This window comes from Orycteropus afer, unplaced genomic scaffold, assembly GCF_000298275.1.
Source record: "Orycteropus afer afer isolate SDZICR_OR568_19922 unplaced genomic scaffold, OryAfe1.0 scaffold00094, whole genome shotgun sequence".
Lineage (NCBI taxonomy): Eukaryota > Metazoa > Chordata > Mammalia > Tubulidentata > Orycteropodidae > Orycteropus > Orycteropus afer.
Window position 1 is genome coordinate 9,545,551 of NW_006921681.1, and position 17,153 is coordinate 9,562,703.

At 40.3% G+C, this 17,153-nt stretch overlaps 1 protein-coding gene across 1 annotated transcript in view; it reads left to right on the top strand.

Moving 5' to 3' along the window:
* VPS13D (vacuolar protein sorting 13 homolog D) overlaps positions 1 to 17,153 on the top strand; it is a 435,877-nt gene that overhangs the window by 3,346 nt on the left and 415,378 nt on the right. The window contains exons 2-4 of the mRNA XM_007942672.2: positions 13,011 to 13,088; positions 16,016 to 16,206; positions 16,296 to 16,376. Coding sequence (XP_007940863.1) covers positions 13,011 to 13,088; positions 16,016 to 16,206; positions 16,296 to 16,376 — 350 coding nt within the window. The remainder of the gene's footprint in view (positions 1 to 13,010; positions 13,089 to 16,015; positions 16,207 to 16,295; positions 16,377 to 17,153) is intronic.

Sequence of the window (17,153 nt, forward strand, 5' to 3'; positions counted from 1 at the left end):
TAAAGTGTGGTCAATGACATGTGACAATGTATATGTGAACTGCTGTATGGAAAGTGAATTTGCTCTGTAAATCTTCACCCAAATCAAAATAAAATAATAAAAACATAAAAAAAAAAATCTGTAAAAGGAAATGTGTTTCCCCATATGACACTGATTATTGTTAGGCTAACTTAAGTGTGTAGTTGTATTACTGTAGATTTTAGGGAGCTTTTTTTTTTAAAAAACACTAGTGCTTGAAGACCAGATGAATGTGGGAGGACATCGAAGACATCATACATGAAGAAAGCAAAATGTCATTAAGAAGGCAGGAGAGAAAAAACAGACCAAAATGGCTGTCAGAAGAGACTCTGAAACTTGCTCTTAAATGTAGGAAAGCTAAAGTAAGAGGAAGAAATGATGAAATAAAAGAACTGAACAGAAGATTTCAAAGGACAGCTTGAGAAGACAGAGTAAAGTATTATGATGAAATGTGCAAAGACTTGGATTTAGAAAACAAAAATGAACACTCAGTATTTCTCAAGCTGAAAGAACTGAAGAAAAAATTCAGGTCTCAAGTCGTAATATTGAAGATTCTGTGGGAAAAATATTGAATGATGTAGGAATCATTGAAAGAAGATGGAAGGAATACACAGAATCAGTGTACCAAAAATAATTGGTTGACAATTCAGGCATTTCAGGAGGTAGCATATGATCAAGAACTGATAATATTGAAGGAAGAAATCCAAGCTGCACTGAAGGCATTGGTGAAAAACAAGGCTTCAGGAATTGATAGAATACCAGTTGAAGTGTTCTAGCAAATGGATGCAGAGCTGGAGATATGCAGCTATCTATGCTAAGAAACTTGGAAGACAGCTGCCTGGCCAACTGACTGGAAGAGATCCATATTTGTACCCTTTCGAAAGAAAGGTGGTTAAACAGATGAGGAAATTATCAAATAATATCAGTAAAATGCAAGTAAAATTTTACTAAAAATAATTCAAAAATGGGTTCAGCAGTATATCAACAAGGAACTACCAGAAATTCAAACTGGATTCAGAAGAAGCTGTGGAACTAAGGGTATCATTGCTGATATCAGGTGGATCTTGGCTGAAAGCAGAGAATACTGGAAAGGTGTTTACCTGTGCTTTATTGACTTTGCAAAGGCATTCGACTGTGTGAAGTAAAAAATTATGGAATACAACTGTTGAATGGATAACAAATTTGCTCTGTAAACTTTCACCCAAATCACAACAAAAAACAGACAAACAAACAGATTATGGATAACATTGCGAAGAATGAGAATTCCAGGACCCTTAATTGTGTTCCTGCAGAACCATACATGACCACGAGGAAGTCATTCAAACAAAAAAAGGGAATATTGTATCAGGGTATCTTTTCACTATACTTATTTAATCTGTATGCTGAGGAAATAATCTGAAAGCTGGACTATATGGAGAAGAACGTGCCATCAGAATTGAAGGAAGACTCATTAACAGCCTGTAATATGCAGATGACACACCTTGCTTGCTGAAAGTAAAGAGGACTTGAAGCATTTATTGATAAATATCAAAGACTATAACTTTCAGTTTGGATTATATCTCAACATGAAACAGAAATCCTCAAAACTGGACCAATAAGCATCATCATGATAGAGAAGATTGAAATTGTCAGGGATTTCATTTTACTTGGATCCATGATGAATCTCCATGGAGCAGCAGTCAGGAAATCAAATGACATATTGCATTGGGCAAATTTGCTGCAAAAGACTTTAAAGGTGTCACTTTGAAAACTAAGGTGCACTTTACCAAAGCCATTGTATTTTTAGTCACCTCATATGCTTGTGAAAGCTAGGTAATGAGAATATTAAATATACTATGGACTACCAGAAGAACAAAAAAATCCATCTTAGAAGAGGTATAGCCAGAGTGTGCCTTAGAAGTGAGGATAGCAAGACTTTGTCTCACATGCTTTGGGCATGGTATCAGGAGGGACCAGTCCCTGGAGAAAGGACATCATGCTTGGTAAAGTACAGGGAGCAAAAAAGAGGAAGACCCTCAAGGAGGTAGATTGCCATAGTGGTTGCAATAATGGGCTCAAGCATAGCATTGCTTGTAAGGATGGCACAAGCAGGCAGTGTTTTGTTCTGCTGTACATAGAATCACTTTGAGTCAGAATCTTCTTGATGGCTCCTAACAACAACAGCAACATTTTTATTTTTATTTTTTTTAAACACTATATTACTAGACTGCTTTAACCTGTTAATTTAAAAGTTTTATGAAGCTTTATAGAGGCAGCCACAATGTTAGTGGCATTGACTTTGGCTTCAAATTCTGTTCTTTCCTTATTAGTTGTGAATAAGTCATTTAAACTCTGATCCTTAGTTTTCTTTAGGAAGAGAGAGTTGCTATACATGGAGTTGCTATGAGTTGGAATCAACTCGATGGTAGTGGGTTTTATAAGGTAAAATAGAGTAACATTTAAAGTTCTTGGCCTCCTGGCATGTAAGATACTCAATAGAAGTTTTAAAATATGTTTCTGTGAGGTCTTCAATACAATTTCCAAGGTCTTGTCATGCTAATTAAGGAACTCTGGTGGCGTAGTGCCTAAGGCATTTGATTGCTCATCAGAAGGTTGATGGTTCATATCCACCAGCCACTCTGCAGAAGGAAGACTGGACAATCTATTTCCATAAAGATTTACTGGAATTGACTTGATGGCAGTGAGTTTGGTTTTTATTAAATCATGCTAATTAAAGCTTGAGACCTTTTAAGTCTTTGCAGGCCTATATTTGGTAAATGTAGCCCAATGATTTGTTGTTCGAATTGGAAATGTGTGTTTTCTCCATTTCAATTTATATTCCCTTTGCTGAACTCAAGATGGACTCCATGAACACATATAGAGAAAGAAGATAGGCAGTTTGCAAGCATGTCAAATCATAGAAAAATGGAAAGGAGACCTCAAATATATTGAAAACCTCAGCTTCCTAGGAACATGAGTTTGTCAAGTGGAACAGGACAGGTTACAGAGACAGCAGTGATACAGATGTTGGTATAGTCTGAGCATAGTGTGCCAGTGGCTCACCTTTTCCTACAATTGTCCCAATCAAATTGTTGATCCAGCTAAGCCAGTAAAATGATGTGGTAGTGATGGGCTACAGGAGTTGTCACAGTTCCCCTCCTCTCCTTCCTTTTACTGGAAACAGAAGTAGGTTCTTTCCCATTCTTGCTTTCTTTTTCCTCCTACCTTTAAAGGCAACTGCTAAGTAGAAAGTGAAAGTGACCAGTCTGTTGGGATGAGGACTTGTTCAAAGTGCAATAGTAGTGCCAAGTTCACCTCTCCAGTTGCTTATAAAGTTCAGTTGCTTATAAAGTTCTCAGGCACACTTGACAGTTACTAAATCGTATGGGGTAGGTAAAAAGGGTTGAAGGGAACTACAGACTATAAGTTTGCTGGTAAAAGCTGTCTGTCTTTCAAGAGTGGTATTGTAATAGGATATTTGCTAAAGAAATGAATGATTAGGAATTTGTGGTATCTGATGCATCATGAAAAGGAGCTCTGGTGGTGCTGTGGTTAAAGCATTGGGCTGCTAACCATAAGGTCAGTGGTTTGAACCTACCAGCTTCTCTGTGGGGGAAAGATGAGTAGTCTGCTTCCATAAAGATTTACAACCTTTAAACTCTATGAGGCCATTCTGCTCTGTACTATAGGGTTGTTATGAGTCAGAATCTACTCAATAGCAATGGGTTTGGATGCATCATGAAGTCTATACTGAAAACAGATTTCTAATCTCTGCAATTTTACACAAATATATTGTAATGATAATTGTGTGTATCTTTCTGGTCCTATAAATTGCTCTTATATGCATATTTTCCTTTTTTAAAATATTATTCTCTATGGCTTTTAATGGGAGCTCTGGTAGCGTAGTGCCTAAGGCACTTGACTGCTAACCAGAAGGCTGACAGTTCAAACCTACCAGCCACTCTTCGGAAGGACGGTTGGGCAATCTACTTCCGTAGTGATACTGCCTCGTAAACCCAAGGAGGGGTCACTATGTGCAGGGTCCGACTCGACGGCAAACAACAACAACAACATGGCTTTTAATGTAACTGTGGAATTTGAGGAATCCTTTTCTGCAGAATAGAAAAGTGCTTTCTCTTTCATAACTAGCGTTAATACAGGATCCCATGCTTATAGAGGCCAAGCACACTGCAATACTTGCCCAGAAAAGTCCTGTGAGCATTGCAGTATACTGAGAGAACTGCTTTGTAAAGATGTTGGCACTGTTGATCTTGAAAACGTAACTAAGCAGTGTTTGGGGTGGAGGTCAGGAGATAATAAAAAGAATGTTATTTCAATCAGTCTGCAAATATCCACTGTTAGAGTTGCTTTGAGAGATGGAGAGGTGACTGAAATAGTGGTCAAGAGTATGAATTTTATAGCCAGACTATGGATTTAAATCCCAGTTCCTCCATTTACCTACAATGTAGGCAAATTACCTTACCTCTCCATACCTCAGTCTTCTCTGTAAATTAGAGATAACATTAACTATTGCAGAAGGTTCTGAGGACTAAGAGATTAATGTGGATCAATGAATTTGGAACTAGGCTTGCCATATAGTGGGCCCTTGGCAGCGTTAGTTATCTGTCTCCATGATCATCAATGTATGATTGGCTGGTGGGTTGGACTTCAAGGGTAGATTGTGTACATGTGTTAAAAGTAATAAAAATGCCAAGTAACATACAAGTTGTTGAAGGACAGAGAGGGCACTTGCTGTAAGATTCTACTTGTTCAGTCACTTGACAAACATTTATTGAGCATCTACTCTGGGCAAGACTTTATGTTACGGGATGATACAAAGAGGAGGCAGTAGAGCATAAGAAGAGCTCAGGCTTTGGCTTTGCTGCTTACAAGCTGTGTGTGACTGTGGGCAGTTACTGAAGCCTCTTCTTCAGCAACGCACTCCCTCTTGCTGCCTGAGATCACAGCTCTGGTATGAACTCTGGCACTACCACTTGCCAACTCTATGAGGTTTGAGCAAATTGCTTGTCCTCTAAGCCTCATTTTTCTCATCTCAAAAACAGGGAAAATAATAGTACTTCCTTAAATCATTGTGTGGATTAAATGAGGTAATGCTCATGAAGTGCTTGACACATAGTAAAATCTCACTAAATGATAGCTGCTATTAACTGTTATTATCCCACCTCCACCTCCATAGCCCCTGCTCTCAGAGAGCTGTTAACCTGTTGGAAAGATGGCGATTATATAGTAATACCAAAAAAAACCAAACTCACTGCCATGGAGTTGGATCCGACTCATAGCGACCCCTCCTTGGGTTTCTAAGGCGGTATAACTACGGAAGTAGATTGCCCAATTTTCCTTCCGAGGAGTGGCTGGTTACCAGTCAAATGCCTTAGGCACTATGCCACCAGAGCTCCACAGTAACACAAGGTAGTATATATTAGAGTGTTATGCTAGAGATACAGGCATGGTGCCATGTGTTGCAGAGGAGGGGAGCCATTCATTCTGTCTTTAGGACTTTGGGAAAGTGATTATGGAGGTAGTATTTGAGGTTGGTCTTGGCAGAGTTTGGATGTATGGCACATGATGGGCCGCCACATTGCAAGCAGAATAGAGTGTGGGAGTGGAGGCAGAAGGTCTTGCAGGGTGTGTTCAGGGCCAAAAAGTCAAGTGGCGTGTCAAGGAATCTGAACTTTCGACTGTGACTATCTTAGTTTTCTAGGGCTGTCATAACAAAATCCCACAAAGTAAGTGGCTTTAAAAAGATATTTATTATCTCCCAGTCCTGGAAACTAGAAGTCCACATTCAGAGCATCAGTAGGGCTATGCTGTCTCTCTGTCAGCTCTAAGGGGAGGATCCTTCCTTGTTTCTCTCAGCTTTTGGTAGCCTTGGGTTGGGTGTTTCTGGGCAGTTGTTGGCTTGTAGATGGATCCTCACATGGTGTCTTCCTCCTGGATGTGTGCCTCTGTTTCTTTCCTTTTACAAAATACCACTCAGAGAGATTAGGATTAGGACTCACCCTACACTGGTATGACTTCATTTAATGTAACTGATAACAAAAGTGAAACCCTGTTTCCAAACAAGGCCACAGAAGTTTTACAACATTTTAATTGTATATAATGAATGTTTACATATAAGATTGATGTGGTAGAGGCATCTGACCTCCTCTAACTTCAGGAGGTGGGGAGAGAGAATCATCATCAACATCAGACCAAGGCTGATTCCTGTGAAGTGGAAGTCAGACATACCTCCTCTCTCCAACTTTTTTTTTTTTTTTCACCAAGTCTGACATCAGCTGTCTCTATTATGACACTCTCTACTTCTCTGTTGAGTTCAATAGTTCGTTGCAATGTCCACACAGACCTCATAGATAATTCTCATGATTATGGGAAATAACAGGTTATAGTTCAGGATCAGCTACAACATAGGATATAGTTCTTCAGTCAGGACAGCTTCTCGGCTGTGCCCACAAGCAGGCCTTTGCCTGGCCCTTGGTCTCTCAACTCCTTGGCCCCTTAACTCCTCGACTCTCAGACCTCCTCGGGGACCTCTTGGGCTGGCTTTGCCTCTGCCCTGCTCAGGCAAGTGTTAGCTCTGCTGATAAGTTCCCAGAGACATCCCACTTTGCCAGTAAGCCTCAACCCAAAGGGGCTCAGTTCTAGCTCCATGAGTTAGGGATCCTAGCTCCACCAAGTACCTGGAGGTGACCCAATCTGCCAGCAAGCCTCCTGCCCCAAGGAGCCCAGCCCTCTTGCTCTGTGGGCCAGGAAGCCCACCATGCCACCTCCTGCTAGTCTCTTGGTTCTGCTGGTCTCCTGGTTCTGCTGCCATCATTTCTCTGCCACTTTTTGGTGTCTCTCACCATCTCCAGTGTTACAGCGCTCTCTTTCTCTCTCTCTCTCTGTCTGTCTCCTGGGTCTAGGAGGTTTTCAGCACAGGAATCCCTGGTTTAGAGGACATGCTCCATTCTTTTTTCATGGTAGTAGTGAGGTCCTCCCTTTCTGCCTTTGGAATGACTCATCTTTAGCCTAGTGAGATGGCAAAATGAACCAATTACTTCATTAGTGTTCCACACACATTATTTGCATGGTCCCACTCCCACAAGAATGCCATATACTTTATTTGCATTATTAGTAACTAGCCAATCTCTTGGGGGGGGGGGCATAGCACTTTATTTGCATAGTTCCACCCAATCGTATTTGGTGGGAGTTGCAAGACTGTGGCGAGAAAGGCTATATAGAAACATTATATTACATTTTAATATTTAAAGAAACAGTATGCGATCAGCCAGCAAATCTCAAAAAACAAAGCGTTAAAATGCGTGGGCATTTTGATTTCAAAATTCTTTATGAAAGATTTACAGTCTTCTCCGTGAACAAGTATGTTGTTGTTGTTGTTGTTATGTGCCGTCGAGTCGGACCCGACTCATAGTGACCCTTCCTTGGGTTGCCGAGGCAGTATCACGATGGAAGTAGATTGCCCAACCTTCCTTCCGAGGAGTGGCTGGTGGGTTTGAACCGCCAGCCTTCTGGTTAGCAGTCAAGTGCCTTAGGCACTATGCTACCAGAGCTCCCATGAACAAGTATAGGGGTTAGGATTTAAAAGGTATAGTGTGAGCTCAGCACAGAAAATTATATGGAACAAAGAAATCAACACCACGAAAAAGCACATAACAAAATGACAGCAAATTCATACGTGTCGATAATTACATATCTGACAAGGGACTTATCTCTAAAATTTATAGATAACTCCAACACCTCAACAACAAAAAGATTAACAATCCTATTAAAAAATGGGCAGAAGGCATGTATAGACACTTCACAAAAGAGGCTATTCAGGTGGCTAGCGAATACATGGAGAAATGCTCACAACCAATAGCCATCAGAGAGATGGAAATCAAAACAGTGAGATACCATCTCACCCCAGCACTAATGGCAAAGTTCAATAAGATAGAAAATAACAAATGCTGGTAAGGATGTGGAGAGATTGGGACTCTCATACACTGCTGGTGGGACTGTCAAATGATACATCCACTGTGGAAAACAGTATGGCGATTCCTTAAAAAGCTGGAATTAGAAATACCATTTGACCCAGCTGGAATTAGAAATCCCATTACTAAGTTTATATCCTAAAGAAGTGAAGGCCAGGATAAGAACAGATATATAACCACCCATGTTCATCGCAGCACTATTTACAATAGCAAAAAGATGCAAACAACCTACATGCCCATCAACAGAAGAATTGATAACCAAAGTATGATATATACACACAGTGGAATACTATGCAGCACTAAAGAATAATGTAGAATCTGCAAAACACCGTGTAACAGGTATGAACTTGGAGGACATTATGCTGAGTGAAATAAGTCAATCGCAGAAGGACAAATATAGTATTAGTTTATTATTGTAAAAAGTCAAGCAAAGGTTTATATATGGAAGGAAACTTTCTTTGTTGGTTACCAGGGATGGAAGGAGAGGAGAGGGAATATTGGGAAAAAAAAAAAAAAAAAGCATTGACCCATGTCACTTTAGTTTTGTGTATTTCACTATACATAAATTATATTTCAATAAAGTGCATTTTAAAAAAGGTATAGTGGTACATGTGCTAAAAGTAATAAAAATGTAAAGTAACATATTAGAAGTTGAAGGACAGAGATAGCACCTGCTGTAAGATTCTACTCATTCAATCACTCAAAAACATTTACTGAACACGTGCTCTGAGCAAGACTCTATGTTATGGGATGATAGAAAAAGAGGAGGCATAATAAGAGCTCACGACTTAAACATCATTTTTGGGGTACAGTTTAATCTAAAACAGTGGGCATATCTGTATGTTTTGGAACTAAATCCCCTCCTTTTTATTTTTATAATGCCTAAGGCATTTGACTGCTAACCAGAAGGCTGGCGGTTCAAACCCACCAGTCATTCCTTGGAACGAAGATTGGGCAATCTACTTCTGTAGTGATACTGCCTAGGAAACCCAAAGAGGGGTCACTATGAGTTGGATCCAACTTGATGGCAGTGAATTATAGTTTTAAACCCTACTTTGGCCTTTTAAATGATGTAGAGTGAAGAGAATTCAGTAGTGTTAAAGACTGCTAAAAAACAACTAATCTCTAAATTCATCTCAGTACCAGTGAATAGATTTTTTGCTAATCTGAGATGACACATCCATGAATAAGCCTGCATATTATCTGCCTGGAAATAAATGAACATTAAATTAGCACCCTGGAAAGAAATGAACTTTGTTATTTATAAAGAGGGCATTAGTGGTTTAGTAGTAGAATTCTTGCCTTCCATGCAGATGATCCAGTTTGAGTCCTCGCCAAAGCACCCCAAGTGCTGCCATCACTCATCTGTCAGTGGAGGCTTACATGTTGCTGTGATCAGGACGAGTTTCAGCAGAGCTTCCAGACTGGGAAAGACTAGGAAGAAAGGCCTGGCAATCTACTTCTGGAAATCAGCCAGCGACAGCCCTGTGGACTCAACAGCAGCTAACAACAACAACATTATAAAATACTTACTTGCTTTGGGTACTTTACTGTCTGGCCCCTGGAGTGACCTTTCCCAGCAAGGCTTGTTGTGTGTACATGTTTGGGTGGGTGGGGGATTAGGAAGTCTTCTCTCTTGAACTATGGCTGCTGTTGTTTTCCTACTTCCGTTGCTTTCGACATACCTGCAAAAGGTATGTTCCTTCTCATCCTCTCCTCTGTGTCCTCTCCTGTCTGGCCCTTCTCCTTTGTTCTCTGCTCTCCAACCTCTTTAAGTTTTCAAGGTTGAACTGCCTACAATTCCTTCTAGTTCTCTAGGCTGTACAGCAGCCAAGAAAACCTGGGGCCTGTCTGCTTTGTGGCAGTTTTAGATATTGAAAATTGGGACAATTCCAGGAGCAAATGATGTTTTTCCAAAGAAGAAACTACATACTCCCCTTGCCCCTTTAAGTCAGCGTCAACTGATAAGGAAAAATGTTTCATAGTTTTTTTTTCCCCCTATAGTGCTTCTGATAATTTTCTCCCCAAATGTGGAAGTAGAATTCTTTTTGGACTCTATGGGGTTATGAATTTTTCCTTTTTGGTTAAGATATATGGGGCTCCATGTAGATAACTATTCCAAGAGACTAAAAAATAAGTTGACTCCATTTGCTCAGAAGCTTTAGAGTTGCTAGTTTTGAGTACTTCTTTGGAAGCCAGTAACCCACAGGGCCTGGACTAAAAGGGACTTTAAAGGGAAATATAAGCAATTTTCTTGTATTATTTTATCTTTGGAGTTACAGTGCAGTGAATTACTTATTATAGCTCTTCTAGCCATAGTGTTTGTAATTCCCACCACATGACTGAGTGGGACTATGCAAATGAGGCACTTGTAGCCCAACAAAGGGATTGGATAGCTGGCTAATAATGTAAATCAGGTGCATAGCACTTGTGGGGGTGGGACTTTGTAAATAAGGTATATGGAACTCTTAATGAGGGGATTGGTCAGTTTTGGTATCCTGCTAGGCTTAGAATGAGCTACCTTAGAGGTGGAAAGGAGGACCTCATGACCACCAAGAAGAAAGGACAGGAGCAGAACATGTCCTTTGGTCTTGGGTTCCCTGCTCTGAGAGCCTCCTAGATCCAGGAGACGGAGCTGTGACACTGAAGATGGTGAGAAGCAGCAGCAGAGAAACAGTGTCAGCAGAGGCAGCAGAACCAGGAGACTGACAGGAGACGGTGTGGTGGGCTTCCTGGCCCATAAAGTAAGAGAGCTGAGTGCCTTCAAGCAGGAGTCTTGCTGGTAAAGTAGGGTACCTCCAGGTGCTGGGTAGAGCTAGGCTTGAAGAACCATGGAGTGAGAGAACTGAGTACCTTCAGGCTGAGGCTTACTGGCAAAGTGCAGTGCCAGTGGGCTCTTACTGATGAAGGAGAGCTTTGTAAGACTTTTCTGAGCAGGGAAGAGGCCAAGGCAGCCCAAGAAGCCCGAGGGGCTGAGGGCCTAAGGGTCAGAGAGAGGCCTATCTGAAGGCACAGCTGAGAAGAAGCTGTCCTGATTGATGAACTATATCCTGAGTCGTTTCTGATTCTGAGTTGTACCCTGTTACCTCTCTAATAAACCCTGTAATCATGAATATTATCTGTGAGTTCTGTGTGGCCATTGCAATGAATTATCAAACCCAGTAGAGAAGTTAGAGTGCCATGGAAGGGAAATTTGTTGTCAGAATTGTTGAAAAGATTGGAGGATGGAGGAATGTTTGACCTCTAGTTCATAGGATTCAGCCTTGGGCTGATGCTAATGGTGATTCTCTCACCTCCTCTTGAAGTTAGAGGAGGTCAGACACCCCTGCCATGCCAATCTTACAAGAGGGTTATTTTTCTTCTGGGTCCTCTTATAGTTAGGAGCTCTGCTGGCATAGTGACTAAGGCTGCTGAACAGTGTTGTCTGTATTCCTTATTCTTGAGAGTATATATCCCAAGCAGATTTAAGTGGCTCAGAAATTATCTTGTGTTTTGCAGATGAACAATTATGTAAAATGAGGGCTGTCTTCCCACCTCTTTTAGGATAGGGAGACCTATCTTCTCATCTTTTTATATTCCCAGTGGCTAGCACAGTGCCTAGTAAAAAGAGGTTTGGTCCCATGTGAGAATGCATGACTTCCCTAGTCAGGAGAATAAGAGATCAACTGCACCCACTCATCTTATTCCTTCAAAACTGCTTCAGAGACACCTTGTACTTTTAGGGTTAATAAAAAAGTCTTAAATGCTTGGTCTGAAAAGGCCTCACAGTGGCGGTCCTGCTCATTCCTTTGCTTTCTGACTGGTTTTTATTATACCATTATATATGTGAAGTGGTCTCCAGAATAGCGAGCATAATTCCTTGTGATGACTTTTTTTTTTTTTTTAAATTAAATCATGGGCTCTCAAACTTTGTGTGTACTATACTTATTTTTTGGGGTAAGGGCTAAGGGTTGGGTTGGGAAGGAGCTTTTTTTTTTTTTTTTTTTAAAAAAAAAAATACAGATTCCTGTCTTTTAATCCCAGAGATTCTAATTTAGTAGACCTGGGGTAGGGCCCAGGAGCCTACATTTCATCCGAGATAATTCAGATGTTAATGGTCGTTTCGTAAATATTTCTTTTGGTTGCCCTTGAGTTGATTCCAACTCATGGTGGCTCCCTGTGTGTCAGAGTAGAACTGTGCTCTATGGGGTTTTCAGTGGCTGATTTTTTTAGGAGTAGATTGCCACGCCTATTGCCTGAAGAATCTTTAGGTGAACTTGAACCTCCAACTTTTTGGTTAGCAGTGGAGCATGTTAACCATTTGTATCACCTAGGACTCTTAGCCTAAACTCAAACAAACAAACAAACAAACAAACTCATTGCCATCAAGTCCGATCCAACTCATAGCATAGTGACCCCTCCTTAGGTTTCTGAGGCAGTATCTCTAGGAAGTAGATTGCCCAACCTTCCTTCCAAGGAGTGGCTGGTGGGTTTGAATCACCAGCCTTCTGGTTAGCAGTCAAATGCCTTAGGCACTGTGCTACCAGAGCTCCTTAGCCTAAACTTGTTGTTGTTGTTATGTGCCGTCGAGTCGCCCCGACTCATAGCGACCCCTCCTTGGGTTTCCGAGGCAGTATCACTACGGAAGTAGGATTGCCCAACCTTCGTAGCCTAAACTAGAGGACTACAAAACTGATCAGTGGACCAGTTTGGCCTGGAAGCTAAGAAAAAAGAGTTGTTAAAGAGAGAGAGAGAGAGTATGTAACAGAGACCATAAAGCTTAAACTACTTACTTTCTGGCCCCTTACAGAAAAAATTAGACCCCTGTGTAAATCTTTTATCCTCTAGCAAGCTTTAGCTGCCATTTGTGTGTGAGAGTAGGGAGGGAATTTAGTATAAAGCATGTAGGCTAGTGATAGATCTGCTTGTAACTTTTCATTGCCCAGTACTGGATGTAAAACTGGCCTTTAACCTTCAATGCTTTGCACACAGTGGATTCATTTGTTGAATGAATATTTTATGATACTAACTTTTATTTTTTAGGTGCTGTTGAATTAGAAAACTTGCCCTTGAAGAAAGATGCCTTGAAAGAACTGGAGTTACCGTTTGAAGTCAAAGCTGGTATGTGAACTAGAGGAGAAAGAGGCACTTTTGAGTCTTCAATTGTTTGAGAACTGAGAATCCTTGAGTTTGGCTTTGTTTGACTAGGAAGACAGAGGATAGGAAGTGTTAGAGTTTAGTTCTGTCATAAAGTATGGTCTCTGGGCCACTTGTGTAGGTAGTCCCCAGTTTAGGATTACAGTGAACTACACTTACAACTATCTTTTTTTTTTTTGGTACATTTTGTCATTAGTAACGTGCTACATACAACGTTAAAATATACCTATAAGTTTATATGCAGTGTTTTCAACCCTCAAAGACAAATAAAGATCAGATTTATAAAGATGCTGGTAATAAAAAGTAATCATGATGAAAATACAAGAAAAAGAAAGAAGTATTTGACTTACGTTAGAATCAATTTAGGATGGTTGTCATTGGAACGGAATACTGTGTAAGTCAGGGACAACCTGTACTACCTGTATTAGGATGATGGGGAAGTCAAATATGATGATGGGGAAGTCAAGTGGCCCCCAAATTTACTGAATCAGAATCTCTGAATGGATGTTATTGACCCTGCATTTTTAAGCACTCCAGGTGATTCTTTATCCTTACTAAAGTATGAGAACCTCTGTTCTAGGTACAGAGGGTTCTAAGAGAAGTCATTATAAATATTACTGAGACACCATCTACTCTATTGGATAAGATATGGGCACTGGAGAAGTATGGTTGAGTTGATATCCTAGCTCTGTCATTATCTGGCTTTGTCACCTTAGGCAAGTTACCTAACCACTCTGTGTCTGTTGCCTCTTCTTTAAAATGGGGATAATAATGGTACCTACATCATACGATTGTTGAGAGGAATGCATGAGTTAATATGTTAAAATTACTCATCACAATTCCTGGTATACTCAATGGATGTTAGCAGTTATTTTAGGAGTTCTGCAGTTACTAGATTGAGTAAGGCAGCAGGAAATGTCACAGGGCAAAAATATTAGCTAATGAACTGACCTGGTATAAAATTAGTCCCTATTCAGACACTCCTTATCATTCAACATTAGCCTGTTGATATCAATCTTCCCCTTGTTTGAGGTACTTATGTTGTTGTTGTTGTTGTTGTTATGTGCCGTCGAGTTTCTTCTGGTTAGCCGCCAGCCTTCTGGTTAGCAGTCAAGTGCCTTAGCCACTATGCTACCAGAGCTCCCAAGGTACTTATAGTAAAATGCAAATATTAATGCAATTCATTTGCTAGGTGAAGTAGAGTAGAAATTTTGCACAAGATTTAGGCTTTCTTAAAATCAGTTCAAGTGATAGGTGAATTGCCAGAATCACAAGCAAATGCACTGACAAATAGAGAAACCCTCCAGAATGACGGGACTATGAGACTGTCCCAATGAGAATTGATTGCGTATTAAAAGGTTGGGAGCTCTGGTGGTGTAGTGCTTAAGGCATTTGACAGTTAACCAGAAGGCTAGCGGTTCAAACCCACCAGCCACTCCTTGGGAGGAAGACTGGGCAATCTACTTCCGTAGAGATATCACCTTGGAAACCCAAGGAGGGGTTGCTATGAGTTGGAATGGTTAGTTGATGAAAATTGATGACATTTTCTAGTATTTTTTGCAAAAATGACCCTTTTTTATGCTCATTCTGCAAATGAAAAACAACAGAAGTTATATTATGCTGTCACCTAATTATCAGAATATTATGCATTCCCCCCATTAATTTCAGTTAGCGTTGCAACTGTCACTAATTCTTTCTTGTTAAATTCTTTGTTGTGAAAGTTGATATATGGTTTCAGTTACAATATCCATTTTATTAAATACACTGAAAAATATCATGCATTTTAGTTTCATTTTTCTAGATAAAATCCATATAAAATCATTTCCTTTCATTATTTATTGTAAAATTTCTTAATCTGTTACTGGACTATACAGTTGATCACTTGGTGTTGGCATGAAAAATAAGATTCTAATGATATTTTGCTATCTTAGGTATAACACATCAATCCTCCTTAAATTCTAGATCCCAGAGGGCAATGATCATGCTTTGATAACAAGTGCTGCTTTCAGAGATACTGTATTAGCTGGGTTGTCTGGATCTTTGGAGGCCCCAGTAGGGCAGTTCAGATGTTCTTCTGCATTGTTCCTGGGGTGGTGACTTGCTTGTTATTAATTGAATTTAAAGAAGGCTTGTGTGCTAGGAGGCTTGGGTAGAAATGGTGGTTGTTGTTGTTATGTGGCTTCGAGTAGCACCTGACTCATAGTGACCCCTCCTTGGTTTCCGAGGCAGTATCACTAAGGAAGTATATTGCCCAACCTTCTTTTGGAGGAGTGGCTGGTGGGTTTGAACCTCCAGCCTTCTGGTTAGCAGTCAAGTGCCTTAGGCACTATGCTATCAGAGCTCTCTGCTAGAAATGATTGAACGTGGGAAATAAGTGATCACAAGTCTAACAGCTTTCTCGTTAGCTCCAGTTTTCCATAAGAATCAGATTTCTTTGTCAATAGAGTGCCACCACCAGGTTACCTACATTCCAGTTTGTGATTAGTATGGTCATGAGTGGGCTTATTATAGTGTGATGATGGTCAAAGGGTACTTATCAAGCAGCCAATTAATAATGATCAAGAGTTTTATGCCCATGGCTCGGTACAGGTGGGGAAAAAGGTACACTAAAGAGTTTAAGATGTAGTCCATTTGGGAAGGAGAGAATTTCCAGAGAGATGTTGCTTATGATATGATTTGATATGAGCCCTTTCTAACACCTAACTCATTATGCCTCATTCTTACAGGCCTCAGCCTGCTAGCACTTGTTTCACATGTACAAGTTTGCTGTCCATTTTCTTAAAGTATAAATGATAAAAGTAATATCTATTCCTCAAAACTAGAAAAATACAGGAAAATGGAAAGAAAAAAATGTGTACAGGCATTTAACAAGACTTTATTTTTCCTCTCAGGCTTTATTGGCAAAGTAACCCTTCAGATTCCCTTTTATCGCCCCCACGTGGACCCTTGGGTAATCTCCATCTCCAGCCTTCACTTAATTGGAGCCCCTGAAAAAATCCAGGATTTCAATGACCAAAAGGAGAAGCTTTTGGAAAGGGAACGCAAGAAAGCCCTACTTCAAGCCCTGGAGGAAAAATGGAAGGCAAGCAGACATCCTTAAGGGCAGGGTGGTGACACTCATTAATGAACAGAAACTTCAGATTGTCCTAACACTGGTTCTTTCCTCTTTAGAATGAATGCAAGCAGAAAGGGGAATCCTATTGGTATTCAGTTACTGCCTCAGTAGTTACCAGAATTGTGGAGAATATTGAAGTAAGTTCTGCTGACTTTTATAAAGTATAAACATGAAAGGGATTGCTCAGGCTTAAATTTATTTCACTTTGGAGTTGCTTGTTTCTTGTGGGCTTACTGATACAGGGCTTGTGCAGCTGGCTGAGTGGGTGTGCCCTTTTATAGGCTGTGCCAGAGAAAGAGAACCTGAAAAGCAAGTCTCATTTCTGGTAGACACAGGTTCTTCCTGCTTCGGCTGGTGTGAGTGGGAATTTTTGCTTCACTTCCATTTCACTTACTCTACTTTCTTTTTGAATGCTGGAGTCCTTCTTGCTGAAAAATTTACCTCCTAGGAAGCCTTGATGTCTATATCATTTCAAGGCAAATCACTTACCCTCTCTCATCCTTTTCTTCAACTATAAAATGAGACAGGTTGGACTACGTGGTGTCTAAATGACTCCATCATGAGTTGTGAGCAGCCCACTCAGTTCATCTCTCACTGATGTATCTGGTGACAATTTGACAAGTTCTAGTTCTGGGACTGTTGGTCACATTTCCTGCCTTAATTCCAAGTTTGTTTTGCCCTCAAAAACTGGATCAGAGTCCATGCAAATTTCCATCAATATCATAAGAGTTAGCCTGTGCTTACTACCTCTTGGGTTTTTATGCAATGCCCAGGTGACACAAGTCAAATGTGTTCTAGGATTATTGCTTCCCAAAAAATATGGCAGTGAAAGCTGTTGGTTTCATAACTTTGACAAAAAGATTGGCTTATTTGAGGTGACTATTTTGAATTCTGTTTCAGGCAGGTTTTTTTTT